This window comes from Schistocerca piceifrons, chromosome 6, assembly GCF_021461385.2.
Source record: "Schistocerca piceifrons isolate TAMUIC-IGC-003096 chromosome 6, iqSchPice1.1, whole genome shotgun sequence".
Taxonomy (NCBI): domain Eukaryota; kingdom Metazoa; phylum Arthropoda; class Insecta; order Orthoptera; family Acrididae; genus Schistocerca; species Schistocerca piceifrons.
Window position 1 is genome coordinate 365,963,369 of NC_060143.1, and position 21,858 is coordinate 365,985,226.

The 21,858-nt window shown below is 38.3% G+C and overlaps 1 protein-coding gene across 1 annotated transcript in view; it reads right to left on the minus strand.

Moving 5' to 3' along the window:
- LOC124803328 (signal-induced proliferation-associated 1-like protein 2) overlaps positions 1 to 21,858 on the minus strand; it is a gene marked incomplete at its 5' end in the record, with an annotated part of 104,540 nt that overhangs the window by 12,398 nt on the left and 70,284 nt on the right. Inside the window, 5 exons of the mRNA XM_047264511.1 lie at positions 1,014 to 1,295; positions 2,293 to 2,492; positions 3,570 to 3,868; positions 13,729 to 13,852; positions 16,625 to 16,912. Of these exons, the coding sequence (XP_047120467.1) occupies positions 1,014 to 1,295; positions 2,293 to 2,492; positions 3,570 to 3,868; positions 13,729 to 13,852; positions 16,625 to 16,912 (1,193 nt within the window). The remainder of the gene's footprint in view (positions 1 to 1,013; positions 1,296 to 2,292; positions 2,493 to 3,569; positions 3,869 to 13,728; positions 13,853 to 16,624; positions 16,913 to 21,858) is intronic.

Consider the following 21,858-nt stretch of genomic DNA (forward strand, 5'->3'; position numbering starts at 1 on the left):
GATGATGATGATGATGATGATGGAGGATGCTCAACTGCGAGGTTAACTGCACCCGTAAAAATCCCCAACCTTTGCTCAACCCAATCTCACCACCTTCATGAATGATGAGGAAACAGTGAGGACAACACAAACACCCAGTCACCTCCAGCCAGGTGAAAATCCCTTACCCCACCGGGAATCGAACCTGGGACCCAGTACTCGGGAAGCGAGAATGCATCCGCGAGACCACGAGCTGTGGACTCAAAGGGAGAGCCACCTCTGAAACGACACATCGTATAACAGCTGTTATGTAAACACTATTAGGCCTTTTACATCAGCATGACTACCACACAGAGGCTGAACGGGCATAGGCAAAGGGTGTATATAGGCAACACACAATATCCCGCTGCAGAGCATGCTCTACAACATGACCCTCATGGCCTTGGTGCCTGTTTCACAACATGCGCTATCTTGATTTTTTCCGCAGACACTAGTTTCTCAGAACTCCACATGTGGGAAGTAGCACTATAACATGTCCTTGGTTCTCGCCACCCACCTGGCCTTAATTTACATTAATTCCTTCTGCCTCATCATTTCATCACAGTAACTACTCCTTTCTTCACTCCATTTTACTTTTGTACCTCTGTCATTTCCTGACCTGTCTATTTTTCGCTGTACCCCCTCCCGTGTGTGTGTGTGTGTGTGTGTGTGTGTGTGTGTGTGTGTGTGTGTGCGCGCGTGCGCCAACATCGGCAAGAAATCTGAAGTAGTTAATGTCTACTACATCACTAATATGCAACACACACAACAAAGGTCCCAACATAATTCCCTGGGGCCATGCTAAAAACTTGTTATTGCTCTTGGCACACAGCATTTTGTGCCACTTGGGACAACTGCCCCACCAGCACTGGCATTTGTCTATCACAAACTTATTTAATCAATCTATATCAATTAGTTGTTTATTTGTCAATACATTAATTGTCTATTGTTTATTTACAATACTAAGAAGCTGTAATATATTTTTGAATACAAACCTCACACTGTCTAGGCCAAGTCTTTCAGCTACATCATCCACCCAATGCCCAAGGCTCTCACCATTGCGGGCTGCTTGTAGTTCTGCACCGGCACCAACCCCTACTCCTGCACCACCTTCTGAAGGTGGCAAATGCAGCATGGCCCTTGTTGCTGTATCTACTAGACTCGGCCAGTCCATCTGACGGGCATCTGGCAGTGGTAGCGACAGGGGCTCCGTTTTTGATCCACTACCAGTGCTGACTGTTCCTCCGACAGTTATCTGTCGTCGATACGCTGGAATGCTACAATGATAACAGCTATTAAGGCATACACAGTAGCATGAGAAAAATCAACATACATTTTAATTACATTAAAAAGTAATTTCACCTTCTCACTTTCATTAATGTGCCAAAGCACTATTTACAACATTTTGTCTAATTTGTGGCTTCAAAGAGGAACAAAGTAAAAAATGCATCAGAGACATCATTCGTCAGTTTCTCACATATTGTTGTCACCTAATGTGCAGCTTAGAAAAACAATGAACACTGCATGAAAATTTTGAGTTTTTCACATGCTTCTCATGTCCTCTAAAGCACCCATGGAACCCCCAGTTTCCAGCAGTACAGCATCCGTCCAATGGTAAAACTGCTTCAGCTACCTTCAGGACAACATCTAACTACGTAAGATGTCAGTAGTTCATTCAATGAACAAACTGAAGACATGAGTGGAAATAGATAGCAACATAAGGATATTGTGCAGCCTGAAGCAGAAGTTCTGGTGCGTGGAGAGAGAGAGAGAGAGAGAGAGAGAGAGAGAGAGAGAGAGAGAGAGAGAGAGAGAGAGGCGGGGGTGGGGGGGGGGGGTAGAATGGGGCTGACTTTATTTGATGTCTCTGATCTCTGATGTTTTTCAGATAATTCACAGACAAATGTTTCACCATCTTCAACATTCACTAAAGAAAACTATGGAAGAAATATACACTAACCAAAGGTGCCATATTTCAAGATTGTTGTTGGTTCCTACAACATTCAATCACTGTCCACCAACAGTGTGTGGCAAACCAGCACTAGTTTTTGTTTCACTAGCTACAAATCTAGATTTCACATGTCATATGTCAAAAACATGTAAGAGATTGCACTACTAGCTCTCCAATGAGAGAAACTCATGGAGAACCATATATTTATCATCTAACTGCAAAATATTATTATTATTATTATTATTATTATTATTGTGTTAGAGACTCGTCTAACAAACTAACTTTTTTATTACTATTCTTTTTGTCTTTGTCTCGGGGCATACCTGTCATCTCTATCGCGGGGAATGATCTTGTTGTCAGTCGGTGCTGGACTTGACGCCGTACTAGCATTCGAGATAACTGTAGCTGGTCTTGCCGTGGTAAGTATTACTTCACGTTCACGTTCTCGATCACGACTGTGGTCACGATCTCTCTCTCGTTCCCGTTCACATTCTGGCTCAGCTTTGTTTACACAAAGCTTCTCCTGGTCATCAACAAGCAGTATGAATGCACAGGAAACACAAAATACAAACCACAGTATGAAATAAAAAGTATTTTTGAATGGAGTGTCTAATTACTTGGGGGCCAAAAAAGGAACAATTTGAGACTTGTTGAGAGACAAAACTTCAAAATTATATTCAAATCTCTCACTTTTATAATTTTAAAAATACAATTACCTAAGGAACAAAAAACTACTGGTGAAAAGCTAACACTAGCCTACTTTTCCACGTATTGTGCTATAGGAATTTTTATACATTTCAAAGACTTCAGTGTGTTTTCAAATTTGCCTGCTTTCAAATTTGCATTTCTGTCAAATTTGACCTTAAAGTTACTCCTCTAGGGAGCCAGAAAATAGATATCAATCTTGTACCAGTGATATTTTTTGCAGTCATTTTCAACAAGTGATACAAAATAAGTATTCATTGCGATATGCAGTGGCTAATTTAAAAACAAAAATATTATTTCTCGAAATGCCATATGTTTACTTTTCGCAAGAAAACACCTGTTATACTACTTGATGTGGAAATTTTAGGACGGGAAGCAATACGCAGCAAAGACAAATTATACTGAAAAACCATAAACAGTATAATAAGTCAGTGTTTGTAAATTTAAACACTGATGTTTATCATTAACAATTCCGTTTACCTTCCTCATATATAGTACAGGCCAATCTGAAACGAATACAGCAATTACCAACAAACGTCTGTACCAATTTAATGCATTGCAATATACCGATATGAGTTACAGAGAATGTAAAAGAAAATTCAAAATTTTGATTGCTGTGCAAGACTGAGCACTGCCAAATTGGGGTATGGAGGGTTGTACATTTTTAAATCATCATCTTTCAACCCACTGAATTTGGCCATCATCTGTGGAGCTAACAGCCATGGATCATCATCATCATCATCATCATCATCAGCTGCTACTACTACTACTACTACTACTACTACTACTGCTACTAAACAATAAAACATGGTGGCTATAGTAATAGTACAAAGTTGCTTCAGCATATTATTATACAATGTCAATTGCACACTTGAGGTAGATAAACTGATTATACCTTTTCAGGATTATCTTCATAGTCTGGATTAATTAGCCTCATTAGTTCTTCTTGCAAAGAACTTGAGGTAAGACCAGAACTAGCACGGTGCTCTCTGTCTGTCCGAGACCTTGGTGTTACTCCAGGCCTGAGCCGTGCCTCTCCAGGGCCTGGGTGGTTCCCAGTTGCATTTGCTGGACGAGGGCTGAGGTTTCGACTGCTTCCACTGCTGGCATTGGTTTGCTGAGACTGCTGCTGGCGCCGAGGAGTGCGACGAAGACGAGGTGAAACTCCATCGCTGCCACCACCGGACAGGTCATCTGCCACAATTCATAACCAATCGGAATCATAAACCAGTAGTGAAAACAAAGATGGAGACTTTACATGACAATGTATGATACATCAATTCATTTAATGTTAATAATCACTCCACTAGTGATATTTTTGAAATGATCCACAGAAAAATCATTTATACAGCTCCAACACGAAGTCCACCTTGTGATAAAAATAAATGGAAACATATGAGGCATTCATCACTGAAGCATAAATTATCTTGTGTGTATCTGACAGGACTCATTTGCATAAAATAATTTTAGTCAACATACAACACAAAACAAGAAAAAATGCACCCCCTCACACCGTCTCAAACAGTACGCCTAGGCTCTACAATATAGGATAATGAAAATTAATTATAAATTAAGAAGGAGGTTAATGCTGAAAAGTATACACTGAGAAGAAAGCTATAGAAGGCACTGGCAGTGAAATACTGCTACAAATTGGATGAATGGATACAGGATTAATTGATAACTTAAGTTGAACAAAACTTGTTAGGTATCCCACTAATCATATACAGCTGTACATATAAGTACCATTTTTCTGTTATATTTTATTGGTGTAAAAATTATTGTAAGTACAGCACTATCTGACAAATCTTCTGTACACAAACCAGACTCATTGTAAATATGTATCTTGAGATGAATAAATCACAATTCACTCTCAAAGAACTGTAGAAGAAAATGTTAAACAGTTTAAACATAGATTTTGATTTCTAGAACCTAGAGTTTATCAAGACACTTCAGTGTCCATATATTGGTGAATAAACAATTCTGCTGACAAAGTAAGGAAAACTAAATTTCACAATAATTGTCCCCAATTTATTTTCATTTTCCCTCCCGTTAGAATAGTTTTCTATGGCTTGTTGGTCTTATGAGGAAATTATCTTTCATAATTCATACAATGATTTGATCAAATCCTTCAGTTTTATAGTTTCAACAGTGTCGTGTACCTATGCATTCCCCATTTTTTATGACTTTGAATTTTTATGAAAACACTTATAGAAGTAGCAACAATGGGAAACAATTGGTGGTGATCACACGAATAAGAAGAGCAAGAGAAATCACTAATGAAAGAATTTCTGACAATGAAAAACTTTTGTCAAAACTGTGACTGAAAGCTGTTCTTCTACAATGTGGGGGCACTCACAGTGTGTAGAGAATATCACACAGATTTCTGCTCTCACAATATAAAAAAAAATTCCACATAATAAAACTTCAGACTTTACAGACAGAGCTGAAAATATAGAAGGGCAAACATGAAACAATCATTCGGCATTACTGCCCGGGGGAAACTGTGTGAAGTTGTTCAGCCACCTGATGCAAGTCTTTCTATTCGATGCCACTTTGGGGGCTTAGGGCAAAACAAGCACCTAGTCCCCAAGGAAAGAAAATTTCCAACCCAATCAGGATCTGAACCTGGGACCCCATGATCTACAGATTAGCAACACTAACCACTAAACCATGAGATTCTGATTAAATGAAAGACTGACAGATTTTCCATCATCCAAATTCTGTGCACACACTCTGAGAAAGCTTGTTTCTGAATATCAAAGCTGTTGCACAATACACTGGTGATTGGTGGAGCGTGGACAGATGAACATTTAACTTTTGAGACACTAATACAATTTCCAGTTTTCAAATCTTCCTCCTTTAATCCAAGTAGTTACATGCATCCAGATCAATCGGCATCAAATGTCACTAATGCCAGAATATATGTTCATAAGCAATTACCCATATCACATAAGAATCAAGGTGATTGACACCACTTGCTCTGGTAGGCAACCCTCATCAGGGGACTGCCACTAGATGCCTCAGAGGCAGTGTAACGATTAGTAAAGCTAAAATTCATAACCAGTTCTATGAAAACATATCCAGTGTTAATTGTAAATTACATTATGTTCATTTTAAATAATGTGCAACGTGACCTTTGGAACTTCTATAAACAGTAATGGTGGAAGCTAAATTGAGTTAGAATGGCTTCAGTTTTGGGACCAGTCTTATGGGATATGGTTAGGTGAATATAGGGTTATAATAAGACTGAGGCGCCAAAGAAACTAGAATATGCGTGCGTATTCAAATACAGCGATATGAGAACAGACAGACTACAGCGCTGCAGTCAGCAACATCTATATAAGATGACAAGTGTGTGGAGCAGTTGTTAGATTGGTTACCACTGCTACAATGGCAGGTTATCAATATTTAAGCGAATTTGAACATGGTGTTGTAGTTGGTGCATGAGCAATGGGACACAGCATCTCCGAGGTAGTGATGAATTGGGGATTTTCCCTGTATGACTCTTTCACAAGTGTACCGTGAATATCAGGAATCCAGTAAGACATCAAATCTCCAACATCGCTGCGGCTGGAAAATAGTCCTGCAAGAATGGCACCAATGACAACTGAAGAGAATTTTTCAACATGACAGAAGTGACCCTTCCACAAATTGCTGCAGATTTCAATGCTCGGCCATCAACAAGTGTCAGTGTGCAAACCATTCAATAAAACATGATCGATATGGGCTTTCGGAGCCAAAGGCCTACTCGTTTACCCTTGATGACTGCATGACACAAAGCTTTATGCCTCGCTGGGCCTATCAACACTGACACTGTACTTGTGATGACTGGAAACACGTTGCCTGGTCGGACAAGTCTTCTTTCAAATTGTATCGCGTAGATGGATATGTACGGGTATGGGGACAGCCTCATGTATCAATGGACCCTGCATGTCAGCAGGGGACTGTTGAAGCTTGTGGAGGCTCTGTAATGGTGTGGGACTTGTGCAGTTTTAGTGATATGGGACACCTGATACGTCTAGATATGAATCGGACAGGTATGTAAGCATCCTGTCTGATCACCTGCATCCAGTCATGTCCACTGTGCAGTCCAATGGACTTGGGTAATTCCAGCAGGACAGTGTGACACCCCATAAAGCCAGAATTGCTAACAAGTGGCTCCCAGGAATGCTCTTCTGAATTTAAGCACTTCCATTGGCCACCAAACTCCCCAGACATGAAAATTATTGAGCATATCTGGGATGCCTTGCAACGTGCAGTTCAGAAGAGATCTCCACCCCCTTGTAGTATTATGGATTTATGGACAGTCCTGCAGGATTCATGGTGTCAGTTACCTCCAGCACTACTTGAGACACTACTCGAGTCCATGCCATGTCATGTTGTGGCACTTCTGTGTGCTCAGCTACATGATATTAGGCAGGTGTAACAGTTTTTCTGGCTCTTCAGAGTACAAAGTCAAACAGGGGTAGTGGAGGAGCGGATTTAATAATGAATAAGGAAATGCAAAGTGTTTAAACTACTATGAACGGCATGTCGTCGTCAGTCCGAAGACTGGTTTGGCGCAGCTCTCCACGCCACTCTATCCTGTGCGAGCCTCTTCATCTCGTGGGGAAATACTGCCACTTACATCTTTCTGAATCTGCTTACTGAATTCATCTCTTGGACTACTACTATGATTTTTACCCCCCCCCCCCCCCTCCAATACTAAATTGGTGATTCTCTGATGTCTCAGAATGGCTCCTATCAACGGATCCCTTCTTTTGGTCAAGTCTGCCACAAATTTTTCATCTCCCCAACTCTATTCAACACTTCATTAGTTATACAATCAACTCATCTAATTTTCAGCATTCTTCTGTTAGCACAACATCTCAAAAGCTTCTATTCTCTTCTTGTCCAAACTATTTTTCATCTATGTTTCACTTCCATACATGGCTTCACTCCAGACAAATACTTTCAGAAGAAACTTCCTAACATTTAAATCTATATTTGAGGTTAACAGATTTCTCTTCTACAGAAATGGTTTTCTTGCCATTCCCAGTCTACATTTTATATCCCCTCTACTTCAACCATCACCAGTCATTTAGCTGCCCAAGTAGCAAAAGACATCTACTACCTAAAGTGTCTCATTTCCTAATCTAATTTCCTCAGCACCATCTGATTTAATTCAACTACATTTCATTATCCTTGTTTTACTGTTATTTATGTTCATCTTATATCCTTGTTTCAACATACTGTCCATTCCGTTCAACTGCTTGTCCAAGTACTTTGCAGTCTCTGACAGAATTACAATGTCATCGGCAAACTGCCACGTTATTTATTTCTTCTTCCTGAACTTTAATTCCCATTTCAAATTTTTCTTTGGTTTCCTTTACTGCTTGTTCAATGTACATATTGAATAGTATCAGGGGTAGGCAACAACCCTGTCTCACTTCCTTTCCAACCACTGCCTCTCTTTCATGCCCCTCAACTCTTATAACTGCTGTCTAGTTTATGTAGAAGATATAAATAGTGCTTCACTCCCTATATTTTACCTCTGTTACCTTCAGAATTTCAAACAGAGTATTCCAGTCAACACTGTCAGAAGGTTTCTCCAAGTCTACAAATGCTATGAATGTATGTTTGACTTTTCTTAAACAATCTTCTAAGATAAGTCATAGAGTCAGTATCGACTCGCGTGTTCCTACATTTCTCCAGAATCCAAACTGATCTTCCCCTGAGATCAACTTCTACCAGTTTTTCCATTCTTCTGTAATGAATTCATGTCAGTATTTTGCAACTATGACTTATTAAACTCATAGTTGAGCCCTAAGAACAGCATAATGAATGCATCATCATAGCCAAAGAGACACACAAAGCTGACACCTACCACTATAGCACAAGTTTATACATCACATTGGTCTGTAGATGAAGAAGCGATTGAGAAAATGTATGACGACATAAAAGAAATTATTCATGTAGTTAAGGGAGACAAAAATTTAACTGTGATGGGATACTGGAATTCAATAGTAGGAAAAGGGAAGGCAAGGAAAAATAGTAGGTGAATATGGACGGAGAGAAAGTAATGAAAGAGGAAACTGCCTGGTAGAATTTTGCACAGAGCGTAACTTAATCACTGCTAACACTTAGTTTAAGAATCGTAAAAGAAGATTGTATACAGTGGAGAGTCCTGGAGACATTGCAAGGTTTCAGAATGATTAGACAATGGTAAGATATTTCAGAACCAGATTTTAAACTGTAAGATATTTCCAGAGGCAGATGTGGACTCTGACCATAATTTGTTGATTATGAACTGTAGATTAAAACTGGAGAAACTGCAAAAACGTAGGAAATTAAGGAGGTGGGACCTGGATAGGTTGTAAAGACCAGAGATTGTTGAGAGTTTCAGGGGGATCATTAGCTAATGTTCGACTAGAACATAGGAAAGGTATACAGTGAAAGACAAATGGGTAGCTTAAGAGTTGAAATAGTGAAGGCTAGAACATTCGAATAGGTAAAAAGACAACTCCTGGTGGAAACCCTTGGATAACACAGGGGATATTGAATTTGTTGTTGTTGTTGTTGTTGTTGTTGTGGTCTTCAGTCATGAGACTGGTTTGATGCAGCTCTCCATGCTACTCTATCCTGTGCAAGCTGCTTCATCTCCCAGTACTTACTGCAACCTACATTCTTCTGAATTTGCTTAGTGTATTCATCTCTTGGTCTCCCTCTACGATTTTTACCCCCCACACTGCCCTCCAATACTAAATTGGTGATCCCTTGATGCCTCAGAACATGTCCTACCAACCGATCCCTTCTTCTAATCAAGTTGTGCCACAAACTTCTCTTCTCCCCAATCCTATTCAATACTTCCTCATTAGTTATGAGATCTACCCATCTGATCTTCAGCATTCTTCTGTAGCACCACATTTCAAAAGCTTCTATTCTCTTCTTGTCCAAACTATTTATCGTCCATGTTTCACTTCCATACATGGCTACACTACATACAAATACTTTCAGAAACGACTTCCTGACACTTAAATCTATATTAGATGTTAACAAATTTCTCTTCTTCAGAAACGCTTTCCTTGCCATTGCCAGTCTACATTTTATATCCTCTCTACTTCGACCATCATCAGTTATTTTGTTCCCCAAATAGCAAAACTCCTTTACTACTTTAAGTGTCTCTCTTCCTAATCTAATTCCCTCAGCATCATCTGGCTTAATTCGACTACATTCCATTATCCTCGTTTTGCTTTTGTTGATGTTCATCTTATACCCTCCTTTCAAGACACTATCCATTCCATTCAACTGCTCTTCCAAGTCCTTTGCTGTCTCTGACAGAATTACAATGTCATCGAACCTCAAAGTTTTTATTTCTTCTCCATGGATTTTAATACCTACTCCAAATTTTTCTTTAGTTTCCTTCACTGCTTGCTCAATATACAGATTGAATAACATCGGGGATAGGCTACAACCCTGTCTCACTCCCTTCCCAACCACTGCTTCCCTTTCATGCCCCTCGACTCTTATAACTGCCATCTGGTTTCTGTACAAATTGTAAATAGCCTTTCGCTCCCTGTATTTTACCCCTGCCACCTTCAGAAATTGAAGGAGCGTATTCCAGTCAACATTGTCAAAAGCTTTCTCCAAGTCTACAAATGCTAGAAACGTAGGTTTGCCTTTTCTTAATCTAGCTTCTAAGATAAGTCATAGGGTCAGTATTACCTCACGTGTTCCAACATTTCTACGGAATCCAAACAGATCTTCCCCGAGGTCGGCTTCTACTAGTTTTTCCATTCGCCTGTAAAGAATCCGCATTAGTAGTTTGCAGCCGTGACTTATTAAACTGATAGTTCGGTAATTTTCACATTTGTCAACACCTGCTTTCTTTGGGATTGGAATTATTATATTCTTCTTGAAGTCTGAGGGTATTTCGCCTGTCTCATACATCTTGCTCACCAGATGGTAGAGTTTCGTCAGGACTGGCTCTCCCAAGGCTGTCAGTAGTTCTAATGGAATGTTGTCTACTCCCGGGGCCTTGTTTCGACTCAGGTCTTTCAGTGCTCTGTCAAACTCTTCAAGCAGTATTATATCTCCCATTTCATCTTCATCTACATCCTCTTCCATTTCCATAATATTGTCCTTAAGTACATCGCCCTTGTATAGACCCTCTATATACTCCTTCCACCTTTCTGCTTTCCCTTCTTTGCTTAGAACTTTTGATATTCATACAAGTGGCTCTCTTTTCTCCAAAGGTCTCTTAACTGACAAAAAAAGAAAATCCAAACATGCAGCAAAAGAAGCACGTGAATACCGATGTCTAAAAACTGAGACTCATAGGAAGTACAAAACTGCTATGCAGGAACTTCTAAATGACAAATGTACAGATTTACAGGCATATTTCAGTATCGGATAGATAGTTGCCATATACAGGGAAATTAAAGAAGCCTTTGGAGAAGAGAGAAGCAGCTGTATGAACATCAAAGACCTTTCAGATGGGAAACAAGTCCTAAGCAAAGAAGGCAAACAAAGGCTGAAGGGGTATATAGAGATTCTGCACAAGGGAGATGAATTTTAAGGTAATATCATTGAAATTGAAAAGGACATAGATGAAGATGAGATGGGAGATATGACACTTTGAGAAGAATTTGACAGAGTACTGAAAGACCTAAGTCGAAACAAGGCTCCAGGAACAGACGACATACCATCAGAAATGCTGACAGCCTTAGGACAGCCAGCCGTGACAAAACTATTCCATCTGGTGTGCAAAACAACAGACATTCAACACCTTGTGGATTTCTTGATTATTACCTTTGAATACTGTTGAACGTAACATATGACAGATATGGCACATAATCTACCACACTACTGCTCCTCTAGACTTTGTGAAACTTGGCAAGTGGGTCATGAGCATACCTTCAGTTGTACATGTTTTATGATGTTTTGTTCATGCCCAACTCACCTGACGTAATTGTCTTACAGGCCAAATACACACGGATTTGATAAAAATGTGTACGGTTCATGATGTGCACAGGTAGCCCTTACTATTCAGCTAAAAGTTTACATCAGTGCCACCAGATGGTAGCACACTGTGGCAGAATTTTATCCCCATTTGCTTGGCAGAAATGCTGTTAGATAGCACACTCCTCAGGTACACTAATTCACTCACTATATAATAAAAGTGTGTGGAATGTCAGATCCGTTAATCAGGCAGGTAGGTCAGAAAATTTAAAAAGGGAAATGGATAGATTAAAGTTAGATGTAGTGGGAAATAGTGAAGTTCGGTGGCAGGAGGAACAAGACTTTTGGTCAGGTGAATACAGGGTTATACATACAAAATCAAATAAGGGTAATGTAGGAGTAGGTTTAATAATGAATAAAAAATTGGAATGCGGGTAAGCTACTACAAACAGCATAGTGAACACATTATTGTGGCCAAAATAGTTACGAAGCCCACACCTACCACAGTAGTACGAGTTTATATGCCAACTAGCTCTGCAGATGATGAAGAAATTGATGAAATGTATGACGAGATAAAAGAAATTATTCAGGTAGTGAAGGGAGACGAAAATGTAATAGTCATGGGTGACTGGAATTCGTCAGTAGGAAAAGGGAGAGAAGGAAACATAGTAGGTGAATATGGATTGGGGGGAAGAAATGAAAGAGGAAGCCACCTTGTAGAATTTTGCACAGAGCATAACTTAATCATAGCTAACACTTGGTTCAAGAATCATAAAAGAAGGTTGTATACCTGGAAGAATCCTGGCGATACTAAAAGGTATCAGATAGATTATATAAGGGTTAGACAGAGATTCAGGAACCAGGTTTTAAATTGCAAGACATTTCCAGGGGCAGATGTGGACTCTGACCACAATCTATTGGTTATGAACTGTAGACTAAAACTGAAGAAACTACAAAAATGTGGTAAATTGAGGAGATGGGACCTCGATAAACTGAAAGAACCAGAGGTTGTAGAGCGCTTCAGGGAGAGCATAAGGGAACAATTGACAGGAATGGGGGAAAGAAATACAGTAGAAGAAGTGAAGCTGTGAGAATGGGTCGTGAGTCATGCTTAGTAGGTAGGGCACTTGCCCGCGAAAGGCAAGGGTCCCAGGTTCGAGTCTCAGTCTGGCACACAGCTTTTATATGCCAGGAAGTTTCTTATCAGCACACACTTCGCTGCAGAGTGAAAATCTCATACTGGAAACAGAAAAGAAAATTACCAGGAAAAGTTAGCTGCAGACCAACTAGGTCTTCCAAGAGCAGATTTAGAGAGTGACAAAATCAAATAAGTGTGACTACAAGCAAACATTTAACAAGAAAGCGTACATTTAGCACAGGTTATTGTGTGGGTGCAGCCTAAGAATATTTGATTTTCAGCCTGGAACTAATACTTCTGTTAAGGATATTTTACATTTGTCTGAAAAAATGGAAAACCACAAAAACTCCTGCTTGCACAAAAATACTAAACAGGGAGCTGCAAAACCTGACATTATTTTGTTATTGCCCTAAACTGTACTTAATTATGTACAAAACAACAAAATTCCACAAAGACAATTCTTTCTTTCATCAGATAAGTTATGCATCTATTATTATTATTATTATTATTATTATTATTATTATTATTATTGACAGTGGCTGTAATCATATAAACTTGTTGATATGCACAACTGTTACACAGCAGATGCTATTAATTTCAGACACTCAGATTTATCTGAATCTGAATATTTGTTAACACCCAAAATGTATACTCAAGAGCCGCCACTGCTTTCAATGCTATTAAGGTTATTTGTTCATGTAACGCCTATTCTAAATAACTGCTAAGTGAGCTTCCTTGCATTTCCAGTGGTATAGCAAATGCTTTTTGTTGACACTTTATTATTAACAGGGTAGGAAGCACAAACATCATCTTTAAAGTTCTGACACCCTCAAAAAACTGGCAGTGCGTAATTAAAATCAAGGCCCACTGAAAATTACGGTTAATTTTTTTTGTCTTTATGTTACAAAATTGTCAGACAGCCCTTGGAAGTGATTTCTTGTGATGAATACAAATAATCAGAACAGACAAAACAAACCTTCACTTGGAGCCCCAAACAATCGTTCGCTGGCAGCCGAGCTAGTATCCGTGGAATGTCCGTCACTAGGAACTCCCGTGAGAAGAGGCAGGGCAGGTGGAAGACTACAAGTCATTACTTCTACCTGTCACAATAAAGCCAAAACTTGATTTTAAGTTAACAGGAGTATTCAAAAGCGAGACATCAACAAAGCTAGAAATTTTATATTTTATGACTATGTTCAATGTAAAAGCAATCTGTATGGAAGAGAATTATTATTTGTTCAGCAGATTTGTACTTTTTGTTCTGTAAACACTTCATAATGTGCCTATGGCACAAATTCTGTCAATTTTTGTTTGACTATTATTAAGAGACAATAGACAAAATGACAGTATGTATGAAATTGACACCATAAAGTCACGAAAAACATATGAAGGGAATAACAGTTAGTTTAAAACACAACCTAATTAGTTTATCCAGCTTACTACTTTTAGAATTCACCTCTGATAACTGCAGGACTGAGTTACATTACAGCTCACCTTAAACTCATTCATTCATTCAACAAATAACTGTCAGAGAAATATTCCACAACCACAATAGGGGTTTAATGATGTCTACTGTTTGAACCTTAAAGCCTGGCCCATCATGGTGCACTCCAATAAAATTTAATGTAATTCATACCCATTAAAAATAGTCAGCACCTGTTGAGGTTCTCAATTCAGTTTTACCATCGAATAATTATATTGTGCAAACCATGATGCAATGGAATAATTAGGAGGGGTGTGTGTGTGTGTGTGTGTGTGTGTGTGTGTGTGTGTGTGGGGGGGGGGGGGGGGGGGGCACTTAGGTTTTGATGCAGTTGTGTATCTCAAAGAAAAATTATTATGAGGTCATATTTAACTTTTCCCCCCCACACTAAATATTCTGAATTTACTCAGGGATACATTGCTAATTAGTATATAACAATTTTACTTTGATACCTCAAAAGGACCTAATAGTATTCCTTATCCCACATGCACAGGCACACTCATATTTTAAGAGCAATACATGTTAATTCATACACACTCGATGAAAGTATTTTTTCTATCATTTATCATTTTTTACACTTCTGAAAATGATCTGTTAAATGTGAAAATGCCATGATGGAACATGATGTGGAGTCTACTTGAAACTCCAGGTCTCTTCACAGCTGGCTGGGTAGACAGTTCAAAGGTCAGAGGAAGGCAAGACAGAGGATGGAGGGATTCGTCAAAAGCTTGGAATTTTATTCTAATTTGATGCAACAAGGAAACCAAGAACTTTTTACGCAAATCACTATGGTGTTCAAACTGAACTTCAGATTTATGACTGCTTTATTTTCTACACTACAATGACAGAAAAAAATCTAAACTCCTTGCATAATTAAGGAAGTACTAATTGTCATACATTAGTACAAACACTCTCTCTCTCTCTCTCTCTCTCTCTCTCTCTCTCTCTCTCTCTAATTTCCAGCTGTGTCCTTATGCTATGACGACTTCATCAAAACTGACCACATTGGTGGCAGTGGATGAGCAGCTTGCCACAGCCATATTCTTGGACTCTGACAGAACATAAGGAGGATGCACGCTCCTGTGCAGTCCCATAGCAAATGGCACACAAAACCATTTTGAGGAACAGAGAGCATAAATGCAGATGTTTGTGGACTTAAATGAATCCTCTAATTGCAACTAAATGTGTTTGGCAAGAAAACAAATTTGCAGCATCAACCTCAATGCTTTTCTATCAGACCTCTTGTACAAAATTTACTGATGGAGCACAAGAACACACTTGGGTAAACTATTCATATACTGCTACTAAGGTGAATGAGCAAGTTGAAACTTTTTACTGTATATCGTTCAGATTCCAAAACTGGTTATATATTATGAACAATATCATGAATAGGATAGATCCTAAAGATGATACACTTGAGACACAGACAAGCACAACGAAAAGTCTGCTACAATTGGGCTTTCAGCCAAAGCCTTCTTCTGAAAGGAGAAACACACACACACACACACACACACACACACACACACAAAAGCAGCCATTACATGACTGCTAACCTATTATTCTGGCAGGGTATAGAGTGAGTGAGTGTGTGTGTGTGTGTGTGTGTGTGTGTGTGTGTGTGTGTGTGTGTGTGTGTGTGTGCGCGTGTGTGTGTGCGCGTGTGTGTGAGGAGGGGGCAGACACACTTCTGCCTTTCTTCAGGTCAAAAGCTCAATGTGAAACAATCTTTTTGTTGTGCCTGCCTGCAATTCAATGTCATCTTTATGGTGAATAGCAATTGATCCTGATAACATTGTTGATATTCCAACTTGGACTTTTCATTGTTAAAGTACAGTGAGAGAGTTCTTAGTAATATAAGCTACTTCTTTTGAGTAGCATCAGTAATTTAAGTTGTTTTTTTTATGTAGCACCAGATTACCAACATAGTTTCTGTTAAAATGTCTTATAATGGAAATGCTATTGCTCCTTTTGAAGTACACCATAGATGGTGGGAGAATAATCTGAGGAAAGAAGTAAATTTCCTTCACCAATAATTAATTACATTTGAAACAAGACTTGAGGCTTTTCCTGTCATTACCTTTAATTCGAGTACAGGTATGAAGCCTTGTAAAAGGATGATACCAGTATTAATCATTCTTAAGAATCATAACTGGCCAACAAAACTACACAATGCAAATATGAACTCACGGAATTTTATGATTGAACTTCATAGAAATATACAAACAAGGAAATTTTTTTTATACGTGTTACAGCAACAACACTAGTCTTTCATTAATTGTTTCAAAAGTGCTTCTCATTCTTTTATCAAAAAATTTGCCAGTGTTACCTGTGAAGTATTATTTAATTTACATTTTAAATACCTTACAGTTTCGTTTTTGTATTTACTTACCTTCTGTGGTGAACGCACAGTCAAGCAGTCCAAAGTGTGTGGTAGAGAAAAGGGTGCATGGGAGTGTGAATGGGAATGAGAATGCGAATGATTCCCTCGCTGCTTAACTTGCTGGAAGGCACTGTTACCACCCGATCCCAATCGTGCTGGCAGTGGAGGTGGTGGGGGAGAGTTACCCCCATTTGGCACTTGTGCATCTAACAAAGGTGTGCCAACATTTTCTGGCTCCGGAACTTCGTACCATCTGTCATCACCCGAGTGTCCTGATGATGAACTTGTCAAAGTACCCTGTGGAAAGGATATAACTGTACTCACAAATGAACCACCTTCGAAAGCTGATTCTTTCACATTCTTCAATTTCTCATTTAGAAATTTCAAGGCAGGTTCCAAGTTACAAAATGCATATTCTTACCTCCAAAACTTTCAAATTACACATAGTCCTACCACAAACAACATGCACAAGTCAAAAGAGGGCACAAATATTCAACAAGAACAGCATAAACACAAAGGCAAGCCTTTTTTGCAAGGATCTGGTGTGCCATCTACAGAACTATGTTTCCACCTTCATGTATGATCGCTCGTCAAATATAACATCATTTAAAACAATTGTCCACAGACAATAGTTCTGAGAGACTTAACTAACCTCTAATGTTTAACTCAAGTTTTGTTTTTAAAAATGATGTTAGGTTTCTGCATGTTAGTTTCCCCTCCTCCTGTTCAGACTGTTGTACAAATTGCCTAATAGCACTTTTATGCATGTGATTTTGTTATATTACTGTCACATACAGTAGGCCCATATAAACTACTTTGGTAGGTACAGCTGTATCATATGATGACATAATAAATGCAATAAGGGCGAAGGCATTTATAAATGTCAAACTATTGATAACCTTGCACAGAGGCTTGTGGCAATCCAATGCTAAACACTAGAATGATGAAAGAAGTCAAGACACTTTTCACCTTTTATTTCCACAACAACAAATTGAGTTTTTAACGTCTTTCCACCAAACTTTGTGAGTTTACCCATTTCTCCTATTTTTGACAACAGTGCACTGTGATTGCTGAATTTTCAATATTTCATGGAGTATACCTAGAACTGCCATAGCGATCAATAGACTCAAGACAACTTTTTTTTAGAATATTGCTGTTCTCATAATTACAAAGGTACCTGCATTAAATTTTGGTTTGGTTAACACTGCTGCCTCGATGACATAGGCATTGTCAGAAAGCTTTCCACATTGGAGATTGTCACTTAACTTTTCATTTGTATGTCATGTGTTGCTACTGTTACTTGCAATCATTAGTGCTTTTTCTTCTTTCCCTGTAGCAGGTATTTTCAATTGTGCAGCATCAGCATAGTCTTATTAATGAAGATGTTTTGCATATTCTGGAGAACTCTATATCGAATCAGAAAGCGATTTATTGGACTCAGATGGCAATTTTGCTTGAGAGATAACTGATGAAGACAGAGACTGAAGTAAATATTCTATCTCAGTTCTCTCCACAAGTGTCTCATGAGCCAACTTGCACAACAATGAAGGCGGTAGCTAGAGACGGTACAGAACGGAAAGTCGTTAACATGCTGTCATCTGGAAGAAATGTCCTGAAAGAGACAGGAGTGTCCACTGCCCAAACAAACAAGAATTTAAGCCAATGATTGGTATGATTTATGCTAGAGATCCTTTTTCTGCTAAAAGTGTTGCCTTGGATGATTTCTTCTTCTTCTTCTTCTTCTTCTTCTTGGGGGCCTAATTTTATCATGGATAAAATAACAAGATATAGGTTCTGTGAACTTATCAGACACCTCCACTTCAAAGAGTAGTCATCACCAGGTTAATGCATCCCTGCTGATAAGATTACCTCTCATTTCTTAAATTTGGAAAAGTTAAGCAAAACTGTTTGTGCTCTTACTGCCCTGGTGAAAATATTAGAAATGATGGGTAATTATTCCAGAACAAAGCAAAGGGCAGGTTTACCCAGTTTAAACCAAACAAAACTGATAAAAACAGTCAAGATTTATATAGCTGCAAAGAGACTTGGCATACAAGTACCTATGCAATTTCTTCCCACACCGTGGCACATAGGAAGACCAATCAACGTGCTGTTGGGTGAGAGTGTTTTTTGTCTCATGAAGCCACAAAGCAAGGAAGAAATGCAACAGACAACTTCTTCACATTCCTTGAGCTCACCAAACAACTTCAATAGAATAAATCTTTTGTTAGTGGGAAGATATCCCCAACTGCATGAAGAAGAACAATTCTGACTTATATTCCATTACCACCTTGAAACAGATTGATAATTTGTAGTGGACCCAGACAACATACAGAGAAAGAATAAGAATGTGTGTGTTCTCAGCACACTACATCCTGAAGAAGCTATGAGCAAAGAATTAAAGAAAAAACCATAAACTTATCTTCTATGATGCCAGAAAGTATGATGATTATCAAGTGATACATGAATATTCAATTGATGTTTCTTGCAGGAGAGATCTGATTGCATGTTTTTACAATGTCCTAGACAAGACAGCAATAAATGTTTAGATTGTCTACAATCAAATAATCAAAAAGAATCTTAAGAAATAGTAGGCATCCATTCTTCAGCTGATAAATGAATTCATGAACAGGAACCAACAAATATGGGACAGGAGCAAGGAAGCCAATCCTATGAAGAAAAGGCTGGAGGATTAGGCAACTCAAAAAGCAAAGAAGCAAGACCAACAGCATCTAAGACAAATACAAGAAAGCTGTCTGGAGAACATGTGTATGAAAAGTAACAACTTAAGCGAAGTGTGATTACAATGTTTAGAAAAATACAATTGAAACAAATAAAGCAATGTTGGGAACTCTAGAAATAGGTCACATTTCTGTGTAGACATGTAACACTTTGTACCCAAAACAGTAATCTACAAGAGTTAGAACTTTTGAGGTAAAACTTTGATTAAAGTGTGTATGGAAAACATGAACAGAGAAAATATAAACCTTATTTTAACTATATTGTGGAATTTTAATGCAAATCACATTAAGGATCAAATGACACCTACAAGCTGTTCCAGGGGTATTGTATTTTCAGTTGTTCTATTGTTGAAGATTAAACTAGCACTTCATCTGCATCATTAACGTTTTTCTCTGATTTCACCTACTTAAGTAATACTTTGTTACATCCCTACTCTTCCATGTAAACCATAACAGTCTGATTTCCTTATGAGAATTCTGTAATCTACCTAAGTCTTTCAGTAGACTGCATACGATTCCAACTAGACTTCCATCGTTTCCAAAATATGGTCAGTAAAGCAAAGTATGGCACAATTTGCTGGCATGTCTTTCCAAGAACAAATGAGATGTCTATTCAGAATGATGTGGCTATTAAAGTATTCTACAATTATCATTAGCAGCACATTCTTTCTGACCTGAGAGCAACTATTTAGCAGGTATCTGAGAAAGTCTCCAATCTTTAATACTTTTTTTAAAAACAGTTTGTTGTAATCATTAGCTGAATGGATTTAGCAGTATAGTCTGATAACTGAAGTTCGTGTCTGTCTTTTACGGTCTCCCAAAGCATGTTTTATCCCTGTCCATTCCATAAGCTGTCAACGCTCAGAATTTATGAACAAGAGTGAAGTTATGAAACTTTAATTCTGGCACCTATGTTCTAGAGTAAACTGCTGAATAGAAGTTGTGGCTGATTTGGTACAATTTTCAAATACAGCACTGACCTACAAATTTCCACAAAAATAGCTATATAGATAAGCCATAACACTAAAACAGAATTAAGACAAATGTTTTAACACATAAAAAGCACTTTTTCCCTTCCATTTCCTTCCACACATGAGTATTGACAAAATACAGAGAAAATGGAAACTGTTTTAATCATGTTCACATTCTCACTAAATCAGATTGTTGGTCATCTCCTTTATACTTGGTATATGATGCACATACTAGTAAATGGTTCAAAATATTGTTGGAAAGAAATGACTTCTGCCAAGAACCACACTGTGATGAACACTGGCAGAAAACTCTAACTATGCCCAGGAACACTGTCTGCTATCTTTCTGCTCTGCTCAAACACAAACTTCTCATTTTCCAGACTCTCAGAGTAGAATAAAATGTTTATATCAAACATATTAATGTTTATTGAGAGAGAAAAATTTCACACACTATCAAAGCAGAGAAAATTAAACATCATTTACTGGAACAAACTTTGTCTTTTTGAATGGTGTCAAAGACAATTCAGTCACATCACAAAAACTGAATAAATAAAGTAGCTCCTGTCAACTTCTTCAGCTTTTAACATACTCCCTTATTTCTGAATACATTTATTGATCTGCTGTCTTGAGAGCATTTCGTATTTATAGAATATAAACAACCTTTCTGTTAAGTTTCACTGACCAGTCTTCCATATTCATAGTAGATCTTGCAACCTTCTTCACCAAAACTAATATTTCTATCATTTTCAGTGAGATGCCTCATAGACAGGATTTCAGGTCAATCTAAGGCAATGCAAGTGTATTTTTAGTGACAAATTCTTTAGCCAAACCTTCATTTTTAATTATCTTACACCTCACTGTACATTTCCCCATGGCCTCTGTTTTCTGCTACCAGCTAAGGTTATGATTTCAGCTAAGGTTATGATTTCAGCTAAGGTTATGATTTCAGCTAAGGTTATGATTTCAGCTAAGGTTATGATTTCAGCTAAGGTTATGATTTCAGCTAAGGTTATGATTTCAGCTAAGGTTATGATTTCAGCTAAGGTTATGATTTCAGCTAAGGTTATGATTTCAGCTAAATTATTTTAATCAGCAGCTGAAAAGTATTGACATCTTCAACTTCTGTAATCCTGCCTTCCTCAGTTGTGTGTAATATTATGGTATATTGATAATTTTTCTTATGGACTGTCTGACAGCAACTGAATAAAACACTATTTTAGTGCCATACGCGTTTCGCCTTTATTTCCTGCAAGGCATCATCAGTGGAAGGCTGTGTGGACAATTTCTTACATATTACGCTCCTGTTGCATTTTTGGTGTTTTTGTTCTTTTTAGGAATGCCAATTTGTGGTTTTTCCCCCAATTCCACAGCACTATGAACTGAACGATTGTTTCAATGCAATGAAAATGAAGGCGAAACGCGTATGGCACTAAAACTGTTTTATTCAGTTGCTGTCAGACGGTCCATAAGTAAAAATTTTCAATATACCGTAAGCTGAAAAGTAGTTTTCATTTGGAATCCAGTATCTCAT